This window comes from Oncorhynchus keta, chromosome 1, assembly GCF_023373465.1.
Source record: "Oncorhynchus keta strain PuntledgeMale-10-30-2019 chromosome 1, Oket_V2, whole genome shotgun sequence".
In the NCBI taxonomy this organism is placed as follows: Eukaryota; Metazoa; Chordata; class Actinopteri; order Salmoniformes; family Salmonidae; genus Oncorhynchus; species Oncorhynchus keta.
This window is the reverse complement of record NC_068421.1, coordinates 23,579,785-23,592,912: the sequence shown is the minus strand read 5'-3', so window position 1 is coordinate 23,592,912 and position 13,128 is coordinate 23,579,785. Positions and strand designations below refer to the sequence as shown.

At 42.3% G+C, this 13,128-nt stretch overlaps 1 protein-coding gene across 2 annotated transcripts; it reads right to left on the bottom strand.

Annotated features, from left to right (window-relative positions):
- Positions 1-22: 22 nt before the first annotated feature.
- LOC118396971 (protein FAM118B-like) lies at positions 23-12,696 on the bottom strand. Of its 2 annotated transcripts, none has more exons than XM_035791458.2 (8): positions 12,178-12,696; positions 10,841-10,945; positions 10,334-10,586; positions 5,720-5,947; positions 1,585-1,713; positions 1,155-1,452; positions 810-875; positions 23-704 (listed from the first exon to the last, which is right to left on the bottom strand). In XM_035791458.2, exons 1-8 carry the CDS (start codon positions 12,297-12,299, stop codon positions 691-693), a joined length of 1,215 nt encoding a protein of 404 aa, XP_035647351.1. In that variant the 5' UTR covers positions 12,300-12,696; the 3' UTR covers positions 23-690. The 2 variants fall into 2 exon arrangements, with proteins under 2 accessions (XP_035647351.1, XP_035647276.1); XM_035791383.2 differs by having other exon boundaries at positions 10,334-10,637; positions 12,178-12,692.
- Positions 12,697-13,128: the final 432 nt, after the last annotated feature.

Below are 13,128 nucleotides of genomic sequence, written 5' to 3'. Positions count from 1 at the left end.
ATGGAAAAGGAAGAGTTGGGTGTATGATACCAAAGTGTTTATTTTTATTTTTTAAATAGCACTTAAATACCGACACATTTCTCAACCTGCAGTATTAACAATACAAAAGGCATAAAAAGAAGCTGGGTGGAGTGAACCCTGAATGACATATCAGACTGTCTAATTATGTTGGTAAGTAGCTTCTAACAGCAATAAGGCACCTCAGGGGTTTGTGGTATATGGTCAATATACCACGGCAAAAGGCTGCATCGGAACAGCCCGTACGCCATATTGGCTACATTTTGCCTGCTTCTCTTCAGAAACTCACATCTAGGTCCACTGGACTGACTCCAGCCATCCATTCAGGACAGGATTCATTTCCAAATGATGATATGCGAGAAACCAGATCAGGGACCTGACATTGTCATCCCTACTTCACACATCTATATCCATTAGGGCTACATTTACATTAAGTTGCCAGGGTGGACAGCTGCTTTCCTGTTGGATCTTTCCCTTTGTCATGACAACCGGTACAGAAAAAAATAAACAAAATCAGCGGGTGACTACAGAGCAGTAACATGGTCTCTTCTGGCCCATATTTGCCTGGAGGAGTTGTAGTAGATCCAATGAAACCAGACCTGAGTAGTAGACTGAAATCTATGAAGGAACGGTGAATGAAAAGGACTGATACTCCCACCTGTTTTGTGCCTGTCAAGAAGAATAGTCTGGGCAGAAAGAGAAGGTGAACAGGTAAAAGACCAGGAGAACCAACAGCTGTATATTACCATTCACTGCCATGCATTACAGGTAAGCCTGTACACAATCCTAACCTTGAAGGAGGCACTTCTGTGAATGAAAGCCATTCTGGGTTTCCTGTTCTTCTTGAGAGGGAGATCCTATGAAAATCACAAATAGTGAGGGCAAACAAAGGAGGTATTCATGTTTAAACACAGAGCAATATAATTCCTCAGTAGCATCACCGTAAGAGGAGATCCAAGCACTAAATAAATAATTGTTTTGATTTACACTTACATATCACCAAATAAGTGATCTATTGTAGGATACTGTATGATTACTAAACATGCAGTGAGAGTGTGAGTAATTTCACTGAAACTGGTAAGTTATGTGAAAAGGCTCTTCCCTTCCTATAAATTGTACCAGAGGGGCTTCCTTACCCCAGCCGTTAATGACAGCGTCGCGGTTGCAGATCTCATTGGCCAGCCGCTCAAAGTACTCGGGCAGGTCAGAATACTCATTGCCGTAGGAGATGACCTTGATGCCCTTGTCCAGCATGTTGTCCCGCAGCTTCTTGAACTCTCCAACGTCCTCGCGCCGCACCAGCATGAAGTGCTCCAGGTCCGACTTGTGTTTGACCGCCTCCAGGAACAGAGCCTGGAAGGTGGTGTCGTCCACCGTGCGCCCGCAGCCCAGGAACACAAACGACTTGGTCTCATACAGTTTCTGGATCTCTCTCTGTTGAACCAAGATAATTCCGTTTTCATTAAGACACTGACTAAATTTAACCTTTTTTTTTTTTTAAAAACATCAGCAACTGCTAAAACATTTCCATGGTATCATTTAAAGGCTGCCTGCCTCAATGCTCACCATGACTTCAGTGTTCCTCAGTACATTCTGGTAGCCAGCAGGGTGCAGTACAATGCCACTGGGATTCGTGTAAACACCGTGAATGTGCAAAACGCTCAGACTTCTCTTCCCCTGAGCCCACTCCAGGACCTGCATATACACACATTTCACAGTCCATAGCACCAATACCTGTTCTCACTGGGTATAGAGTAACACAACTAACAGTGCATAAATACCACACCTGAAGGAAGGGCATTATCACAGGCGTTGATAAATACAGACTCATTTTAATGCTTCTACATAAATAACAATCCATGTTGGGTCCCTGCTAAGGTGAGAGTAGGAATAGTGTTTAAGTTCTGCTTAAAGGAGAAATATATTTGTCAGGTTAGTTCCTATTTCTGACATTTATTAATCCATAAATGTTGACAATGGTTGGAGGATGTTTGAAAATGTGACCTCAATATATACTAACTACATCCTACTTCTGTCAGAGACAAAAATACTGTACTTTCACAGGTCAATACATTGATCATTTTCTCTGGTGTAAGGACACCATATTAGAAGGGAAACAATATTAGAATACATATGTTGGGCTTTGAATTAAATACCTTCCCTTGAATTTGCCTTTAATACACATTAAAAACATGTTTTATGTGTAAGAGCATTCCCTGTGTTGTGAGCATAAACAACGTAGTATAGTTAAACTGTCATGACCTCAGTGGTTCATAGACAACTTCCCCGAACAGGGGTCCCTAATCATTTGAGTCAATCTACCTGCACACTCATCTAATGCACATCTGTCACTCCAGTGTTTAATAGCTATACTGCCACTATGGCCTATTTAGTGCCTGTATATTTGCACACACTGTATATAGACTTTTTATATTGTATTATTGACTATGTTTGTTTATTCCATGTGTAACTGTGTTGTTCTTTGTGTCGCACCGCTTTATCTTGGCCAGGTCGCAGTTGTAAATGAGAACTTGTTCTCAACTAGCATAACTGGTAAATAAAGGTGAACCCACCCCCCCCAGCTCCGATGCAGTCTTAAAACCTATGTTCCAGTGTCCACACCACATGCCCAAATCTATAGATATGACAAATGTAAAACAATTCTTAACGTTTAAGTGGCAATTGTTTTATTATTTAAACGTTATGAAAAAAAATACATTAAATTACGTGATGTTGAAGTTGGACGTTTACATACACTTAGGTTGGAGTCATTAAAACTAATTTTTCAAGCCCTCCACATTTCTTGTTAAAACAAGTCATTTTTCCAACAATTGTTTACAGACAGATTAATTCACAATTCCAGTGGGTCAGAAGTTTACATACACTAAGTTGACTGTGCCTTTAAAAAGAATGGAAAATTCCAGAAAATGGTTCCGATAGGCTACTTAACATTTGAACCGATTGGAGATGTACCTGTGGATGTATTTCAAGGCCTACCTTCAAACTCAGTGCCTCTTCTTAACAACGTAAGAAAAATCAAAAAGAAATCAGCCAAGACCTCAGATTTAAAAAAAACTGTAGACCTCCACAAGTTTGGTTCATCCTTGGGAGCAATTTCCAAACGCCTGAAGGCACCACGTTCATCTGTACAAACACCATGGGACCACGCATCCGTCATACCGCTCAGGAAGGAGACGCTTTCTGTCTCCTAGAGATGAACGTACTTAGGTGCGAAAAGTGAAAATCAATCCCAGAACAGCAGCAAAAGACTTTGTGAAGATGCTGGAAGAAACCGGAACAAAACTATTTATATCCACAGTAAAACGAGTCCTATAATCGACATAACCTGAAAGGCCGCTCAGCAAGGAAGAAGCCACTGCTCCAAAACCACCATAAAATAGCCAGACTACGCTTTGCAACTGCACATGGGGACAAAGATCGTACTGTTTGGAGAAATGTCCTCTGGTCTGATGAAACAAAATTAGAACTGTTTGGCCATAATGACCATTGTTATGTTTGGAGGAAAAAGGGGGAGGCTTGCAAGCCAAAGAACACAATCCCAACCGTGAAGCACGGGGTGGCAGCATCATGTTGTGGAGGGGCTTTGCTGCAGGAGGAACTGGTGCACTTCACAAAATAGATGGCATCATGAGGATTGAAAATGATGTGGATATATTGAAACAACACCTCAAGACATCAGTCAGGAAGTTAAAGCTTGGTCGCAAATGGGTCTTCCAAATGGACAATAACATTTACATTACATTACATTTAAGTCATTTAGCAGACGCTCTTATCCAGAGCGACTTACAAATTGGTGCATTCACCTTATGACATCCAGTGGAACAGCCACTTTACAATAGTGCATCTAAATCTTTTAAGGGGGGGGGGGATTACTTTATCCTATCCTAGGTATTCCTTAAAGAGGTGGGGTTTCAGGTGTCTCCGGAAGGTGGTGATTGACTCCGCTGTCCTGGCGTCGTGAGGGAGTGTGTTCCACCATTGGGGAGCCAGAGCAGCGAACAGTTTTGACTGGGCTGAGCGGGAACTGTACTTCCTCAGTGGTAGGGAGGCGAGCAGGCCAGAGGTGGATGAACGCAGTGCCCTTGTTTGGGTGTAGGGACTGATCAGAGCCTGGAGGTACTGAGGTGCCGTTCCCCTCACAGCTCCGTAGGCAAGCACCATGGTCTTGTAGCGGATGCGAGCTTCAACTGGAAGCCAGTGGAGAGAGCGGAGGATAACCCCAAGCATACTTCCAAAGTTGTGGCAAAATGGCTTAAGGACAACAAAGTCAAGGTATTGGAGTGCCCATCACAAAGCTCTGACCTCAATCCTATAGAACAGAACTGAAAAAGTGTGAGGAAGGAGGCCTATAAACCTGACTCAGTTACACCAGCTCTGTCAGGAGGAATGGGCCAAAATTCACCCAACTTATTGTGGGAAGCTTGAGGAAGGCTACCAAAAACATTTGACCCAAGTTAAACAATTTAAAGGCAATGCTACCAAATACTAATTGAGTGCATGTAAACTTCTGACCCACTGGGAATGTGATGAAAGAAATAAAAGCTGAAATAACTAATTCTCTACTATTATTCTGACATTTCACATTCTTAAAATAAAGTGGTGATCCTAACTGACCTTAAACAGGGATTTTTTACACAGATTAAATGTCAGGAATTGTGAAAAACTGGGTTTAAATGTATTTGACTAAGGTGTATGTAAACTTCCGACATCAGCTGTATGTTTGAACGTATGATCGCTAGGGGACAATGCAGTTCCATTGGCTACTGGACGGGGTTTACCTTACTGCTGTCCCCAACCCACTCAGCAACAATGGTAGTTAATAACATTTTTCGGTTCTCTGCTGTGTGCTTCACCTCCATGTTTTCAGTAGTCAGTACATGGGACTTCATGTCCCACTTCTCATCAATGTGATGGCTCGTCACAGTGATGCATGACAGCATGTTCATCCAACAATCTGTTGTTAATGCCACTTATGGGATGTTTGAGAGCTCACGCTTTGTTCTTGCAGAGCAATCATTGTACAATTTCTCCATCCAGGCCAGCAACAGTGTCTCACGGTGCCTCCCTTTCAGATGGTTAAGCATTGCACCTGTACTGCCACTGTAGCTCAATTCCAACGCGCAAAGTTTGCATTTCACCACATTCTTATTGAACTTGTCAAAGTATTGCAATACAGGACTTCACTGCTGTCGCTTCCCTGTCTCACTCTCTGCCATTTTCCCAACTGTTAATGACGATGATGTGCGGAGCGCTTTATATCTGTGGCAAATAATTTGAAAGATGCATATCTCTTACTAACGTTACAGCAATGTTGTGTTAGGTATTTGTTAAATGTTAAAAATGTTCCCCTTATGATGAGGATCGGCACCTGTTAGCTCCACTGTGATTTTAAATTTGTCCAAAAATTTAACTTATTCAGTTAGGGATTTTCTCTAAATGATAACAACCCCAATTGCATCATAGCGAAGTGGTGTGCCAGTGTAGCTTTAGAAACAGACTAGATCTGCACACATGACATACTGGAACAAAAATGTTTATGCAAATTCCCAATTGGCATCAATCCATGATGTGTTATTTCAATGAAAGTCAGTTATGCACACAATTTATAATTTGGTCCTAAAGAGCACACAAGGCCATGACTACAGATATCTTTCCAAAGGGGAAAAGGATCTGTAGTTACCTTCTTCTCATCTGTGAGGTCCAGAGACTCCAGCTTCGATCCCTGGTGGGCTGCATAAATTTCCAGCAGGTTGTCAAAGTTGGTGGTGAGGACCAGCGCTCCACTCTCCATCAGCTGCAGTACGGAGCGGAGAAGGTGCTTCCCCGCATTCTCCATCTTACACTCCAGATCGTCAAAAACCTCGTACAGGCAGTCCTTGAAGAAGGTGGACCGCACGTTGCCTGTTCTCTGCAATGATAGGGCAGGAACACAATGACTAGGGGTTAGTGGGTGTGTATTGCATTTCTGGGACCAGATTATACTGCTGGTACTTAACTACTAGGAGGGAGACGTTTTTTAAAAGGTATAATAAAGCATTTATGACTGGTTGTGGTAGTCATGTAAATGAAAGGTGAAAATGTTTTTCCATCATTAGATGTGGCATGTAAACAGTTGCTATACACGGTAAACATGGCTATGGAGCAAAGAGTTGGTGGGCAGGATGTTTGAGTAGCCATGAGATTATGGCTGTCTGTAATGGATAAATCTCATTACCGAGAGCTACGCAAAACGCTCACACTACCTGGCAATGGCTGTAGGAAAACATAGGAGAAGTGCTGGCCCGCTATGAATAGCACTGTCTAGGTGAGCTTAGCACAGCCAGCTGCCCGGCTTACTGCTGGACTGTCTAGAGATTAGAGATCTAGTGGGCTAATTAACTAACAACAGGATCCCTTTCCACAGGAAGGAAGTCATCATCACCAAGGGCAAGCATCTAGCTATCCACCCACCCTGCTGTTGACTTCTGCACTGAACGGATTCTCCTTTTGTTTCAGGATTTATGTAACAACCAAATAAGGCAAAGTAGTACCATGGTCCAATCCTGATTTTGAGATTGATATAGCCTAGGATTCGACCCTAAAGTTTTCAACCAATCTAGTCCTAAACAGGGAAAATTGTAATGTAATTTCCTAGAGTATTTTGCCTAGGTCATTCAATGACAGCATGAAAGGATTTAGGTCACAAACATTCTGAGTCTAACCTTCAGATTAGGCTCATTAACCGACATTATGTGCCAAAACACAGTCCTAATCCAGTTATTTACATTGTTTGGATTGCAGTCATTGCCGCACCAATACCATTGGGTTAAACTGCTGTGTCCCACTCTGTATTTGATCACTTCTTGAGACGCGGGACACTCCTCCTTGCAGAAGCCTTGGTTCTCTTCAGCGGTTCTGTGAACAAGCACCCACTGGTTGAATCGATGTTGTTTCGTTGGGCAACAATGTGACCAAAGACTAAAAAAGGTGAAGCAATGACAAATCTCTCCTTCTACACTCTACAAGAGTCCTCAAGCTAAGAGAGTCCTCTTTTCAAAGTGTTTTCTTTAAATTCAGCATGTTAAATTCTACAAAATTTGAGACTCAGGCTACTTTATATAGCAAGCGCCATAGATCTACAGTTGAAGTCGGAAGTTTACATACACCTTAGCCAACTACATTTAAAGTCAGTTTCACAATTACTGACATTGAATCATAGTAAAGAATCATTGTTTTAGGTCAGTTAGGATTAGAGGTCGACCGATTAATCGGAATGGCCGATTAATTGGGGCCGATTTCAAGTTATAACAATGGGAATTGGGTATTTTTGGAAGCCGATTTGCTGATAAAAAAAAAATGTAATACTTTTATTTAACTAGGCAAGTGAGTTAAGAACACATTCTTATTTTCAATGACGGCCTAGGAACGGTGGGTTAACAGCCTCGTTCAGGGGCAGAACGACTGATTTTTACCTTGTCAGCTCGGGGGTTTCAATCTTGCAACCTTACAGTTAACTAGTCCAAAGCAATAACGACCTGCCTCTCTCTCGTTGCATTCCACAAGGAGACTGCCTGTTACACGAATGCAGTAAGCCAAGGTAAGTTGCTAGCTAGCATTAAACTTATCTTATAAAAAACAATCAATCATAATCACTAGTTAACTATAAATGGTTGATGATATTACTAGATATTATCTAGCGTGTCCTGCGTTGCATATAATCTGACTAAGCATACAAGTATCTGACTGAGCGTTGGTAGCGTTGGTAGGTAGAAGCAGGAGCGTAAACATTCATTCAAACATGCTGTGTTTTGCCAGCAGCTCCTCGTTGTGCGTCAAGCATTGCGCTGTTTATGACTTCAAGCCTATCAACTCCCGAGATGAGGCTGGTGTAACCAAAGTGAAATGTCTAGCTCGTTAGCACGCGCTAATAGCATTTCAAACGTCACTCGCTCTGAGCCTTGGGGTGGTTGTTTCCCTTGCTCTGCATGGGTAACGCCGCTTCGATGGTGGCTGTTGTCGTTGTGTTGCTGGTTCAATCCCAGGGAGGAGCGAGGAGAGGGACGGAAGCTATACTGTTACACCGGCAATACTAAACATTTAAAGTGCCTATAAGAACATCTAATAGTCAAAGGTTAATGAAATACAAATGGTATAGAGGGAAATAGTCCTATAATTCCTATAATAACTACAACCTAAAACTTCTTACCTGGGAATACTGAAGACTCATGTTAAAAAGGAACCACCAGCTTTCATATGTTCTCATGTTCTGAGCAAGTGTAACTGAGTCAGGTTTCTAGGCCTCCTTGCTCACGCACACTTTTTCAGTTCTGCCCACAAATTTTCTATAGGATTGAGGTCAGGGCCACAACTTTGGAAGTATGCTTGGGGTCATTGTCCATTTGGAAGACCCATTTGCGACCAAGCTTTAACTTCCTGACTGATGTCTTGAGATGTTACTTCAATATATCCACATAATTTTCCTACCTCATGATGCCATCTATTTTGTGAAGTGCACCAGTTCCTCCTGCAGCAAATGCTGCCACCCCCGTGCTTCACGGTTGGGATTGTGTTCTTCGGCTTGCAAGCCTCCCCCTTTTTCCTCCAAACATAACGATGGTCATTATGGCCAAATAGTTCTAATTTTGTTTCATCAGACCGGAGGACATTTCTCCAAACAGTATGATTTTTGTCCCCATGTGCAGTTGCGTAGTCTGGCTATTTAATGGCAGTTTTGGAGCAGTGGCTTCTTCCTTGCGGCATTTCAGGTTATGTCGATACAGGACTCGTTTTATTGTGGATATAGATACTTTTCTACCTGTTTCCTCCAGCATCTTCACAAGGTCCTTTGCTGCTGTTCTGGGATTGATTTTCACTTTTCGCACCAAAGTACATTAATCTCTAGGAGACAGAACAAGTCTCCTTCCTGAGCGGTATGATGGCTGAGTTGTCCCATGGTGGTATAGTTGCGTACTATTGTTTGTACAGATGAACATGGTACCTTCAGGCATTTGGAAATTGCTCCCAAGGATGAACCAGACTTGTGGAGGTCTACAATTTTTTTCTGAGGTCTTGGCTGATTTCTTTTGATTTTCCCATGATGTCAAGCAAAGAGGCACTGAGTTTGAAGGTAGGCCTTGAAATACATCCACAGGTACACCTCCAATTGACTCAAATTATGTCAATTAGTCTATCAGAAGCTTCTATTTTCCATTATTTTTAAAGTCACAGTCAACTTAGTGTATATAAACCTCTGACCCACTGGAATTGTGATACAGTGAATTATGTTCAGCTAAAGTTGCTTACCCCATACTGATAAGATGCTGAACATGTACAGACAGGCCTGTGGAGAACCGCTGCTTGCTAAGTAAGAACAGAAAAATATTTGCCACAGGGTCCATGGCTGTGTAATCACCTGATAATCATGTCTCCTCTTGTGAGCTATTTAGTCTGGTGGGGCGCTCTGTTATTCTGAGGCTGAATGGAAACCTTGGCCGGGGCTGGTGTTCCCGGATTCACATTACTCCATGATTACAAAACATATTTTTTTAGCAGGCAGCAGCACTCCCATTAAAATGTTAAAGCCACCCAAATCCATAGCCAACAGCAACGGGCCTGCATGATTGTGAACCGGAATAAAAACTATGGATAAACCCACAATGGGCTGTTTGTTCCCTTTGTGGCAACAGGCAGGCTGCTGAAACAAAGCATGTTTAAGCAATGTGAAAGGTGCGATGAGACATGACTAACACTGAAGGCAGATGGTATTAAGACCTCATCAATCCATTATGGTTTGAGCCAACCTGGTATGACGGGGATATGGGCTGGTACGGAAATCCCTAAATGTTTTCCCCTTGAATTTCTCCATCATTTAGTCACGGTCCACTGGTTCGTTGACTTATTGAGAAATCAATGAGACGTTATTCACTGGGGGGATTTCTTCATCTAGCGAATCAAATAACAGGCCTTAAAAGTGTCAGAACTGGTTGAGCCAACTTGTCAGTGGCTTTGAAAACAACGCAATGAACGATGAAGTGTTGTTGTCATCTATCAGTGCTGTACTTTGGTTAGGGCAAGGGCATCACCTTTTACAAAGAACACAGGTTTGAAAACCTGAATCAAATGTTTTCGAATGTAGATATAATTATGCTGACTCCTTGCCACTGTCATTCCCACTGGAATTACAAATCCCAATACAGGAAGGTTTACAATGAACGACACTGGTGTGTCTCAACCAGCTGGAGACAGTGTATTGGCAGTGTCCTGTCCACGTCTGGCTGTCTGTATGTGCAAAGGAGTGAGGGAAGTGAAGCCTTACCGGAGAGAGCTTCTGGATGAGGTCATGAGCCACGTGGACTAGGTTCTTGTCGTCCTTCAGGCTCTTCTGAAAACGCCGACTCTCCTCTTCCTCTAGGAGGTCAAAGTCGTTGGCCGCGTCCAACAAGGCCTGGATCAAACCCTTCCAGGAGCGCAATGCAGGGACCTGAGGGGCCACAGCTGAACTCACCCCTGTACCAATAACTAGGACCAGCTCGGAGGCCCGCTTGGTCTTCAGGCTGGGCAGCAGTTTCCTTTGGGGCAGGCAGAGATTGAGTGATGGTTCCATTGATGGTGCCCAAATCCTTAGACAACATGAAGGTTAAACAAATCATGGCAAGTTTACTTGGCTGCTGTTTGAACTCAAACCTAGGCTGAAAGATAAAGAATGGGTTTAGGAACAGGAACTAAGAGAAAAAGCTCCTGACCAGTGACATACCAATAATGTTTTGGCACATAAACAGGAACTGAGTACTAAATGTAGGCTACTCATATCAATTTTTGTTACCTGGGTTTTTTGGTGTTGGAGTCAACATCCTGAGGGTCAGCAGGGGCAGGCCGCTTCTCGGTTTTCACAGTCACAACAGAGGCCACAACAGAGGCCATTCGGCTCCTGTAAGACAACCATGAGAATTAATATACATAGAATTCCATCAAAGCAATAACTTAAGTGAAATGCAATCTGGAGTAACCACAGAGTCATGATCTCAGTTTATTGTATCATACATAGAACAGCACCTTTACAGGACAGTGTGCCACTGTCCCCATTACTACCAAAGGCAGGGCATCAGATTCACCTTACACTAACTAGCTTTATATAGTGGAACATCCATGGTGCTAACCTTACACACAAAGTACTGAGATGCCGAACTAAGGGCAATTCCACGGAAACAGAATTAGATTTCACACTTTAAAATGTATGCCAAACAAAAACTATTGATTTCAAAGTTTAACAAACCATACACCTCTATGAACAATGACTACTTTGAACAATTTACACAGTTTAAAAAAAACACTTACTGGAAAAACTGTGCAGATGCTAAATTTGGTAACAAAGCGGTAAAATCTCCCTCGGTTAAATTCTGTTACCAGACTTAGTATCTGCACAGTTCTTCCTGTAAATGTGTATTTGTAAAAAGTGTTAAAAGTAGTCCTCAATTTGTGCTCAGTTCTATGGTTTGTTAAACTTTGAAATCTGTTTTTTGTTTGGTGTGGCTGCATTTTGGGCTAAGGAGTGGCACAGCGTTCTAAGGCACTGACTGCATCTCAGTGCTAGAGAAGTCACTACAGACACTGGTTCGATTCCAGGCTGTATCACAACCGACCGTGATTGGGAGTCCCATAGAGTGGCGACCCAGCGTCACCCGAGTGTGGCCGTGGTTGTAAATAATTATTTAAAAAAAATAGAATTTGAAAGTGAAAAATCTCGGCGTAATCTATTAGCTAAATTATCTTCATATTGTATTACTGCTAAAGTCTGACTTGAGGCCAATTTATTGTATCTTTATTGCAATAATAGTAGTCTTGGGGCTCAATAAGAACGATACTTTCCTCCTGGAGACATAAAAACTTCACTCCAAGAAAAAAAAACATTTTGGTGACGTGTTCATACACTGTATACTTTGGCTATAACGTTACTGGCTAGCTGACTTTAGCTAGTTAAATTGGCTAGCTACTTACTAAGGACGGGAAGAACGCAGTCAGGAAGAATTGACTGACGTTATCTAACCAGTTGGCAAAAGCTCAATGTACTGTACAGACTAGCTAGAATGACGTTAAAGTTGGACTAAAACGGTGAAATACGACACATTGGCTAGTTAAATTCACACAAGTATTTACACTTACCCGGATATCTCCAAGTTGCTTTTTTGGTCAGTGGAAATATTCAACGTGCTAGCAGACGAGCCGTTAACGTCAGCTGACTTGCAACTGCGAGTTAAAAATCCAGTACAGTCTACTACGGACATATCCTGCTTTAAAAGCCGGTATTTGAGATTGTTGTACTTGACATGGCGAAGTCTGCGTGCCTTTGTCTACTAGATGTTATTCTTAGCAAATCTATTTAGCTATAAAATTTTCTCAGTCGACTTCCTCTGTGTACACAACCTGTCGACTCATATGCAGCTGGAGGTCTGACTGTGTGTGTTGTGACGGAGTTGGACAAGGCAATTGGGATGTGCTCAGCGCGCTACTGTAAATCCCACTGGCTCTCTACATTCTGGAAAGGGGTAAACAATGTTTTACCCCCACCTCCCCACTTACGATCAGCCCATGTGATATTAGCTAGATCAGGGATGGGCAACTTTGATGAGGGTGGGGGTCACACAAAAACTGAACTCATCAAGAGCGGCCGCAGTGGCTCACTGGTTTGCGTACCCACACATTCAGGAGCCGGCTCTAGCCTTTTGGGCGACATAAGTGAAATGTTTTATAGTTAATTTCGCCACCGGGTGTGGGGAAAATGTTGCCGTTTCAAACCAAGTTTGCTGCAATTCTACCCATTTAGCAATGGGGTAGAGAGAATATTTATCGATTTTATAGCTACATTTATGCAAATCTACTCATTTTGCCATTGGGTGGAGAGAAAATGTTGAACATTTCCTGCAATTCTACACATTTGGCCATAGTGTATATCTGAGTGAGAATGTCTAACAAAATCAATGGGGCCCAGGTTGGTAATTAAACCATGATTACTACAAGTTTAGATAGCTGGCTAGACTAATTTACCAATCTAAAAAATGTTTAAACTGACGAGCTAATTGAGTGACTGTCAGTGATTGACATAACAATAGATAC

Bases quoted from the DNA above. Each gene is read 5' to 3' on its own strand.
- LOC118396971 (XM_035791383.2), bottom strand. From the start codon at position 12,299: ATGTCCGTAGTAGACTGTACTGGATTTTTAACTCGCAGTTGCAAGTCA. The intron at 1,714-5,719 runs GTAACTACAGAT...GTGTATATGCAG, and splicing joins ACCTCACAGATGAGAAGAAG to GTCCTGGAGTGGGCTCAGGG. The intron at 1,453-1,584 runs GTGAGCATTGAG...TTGGTTCAACAG, and splicing joins TGAGGAACACTGAAGTCATG to AGAGAGATCCAGAAACTGTA.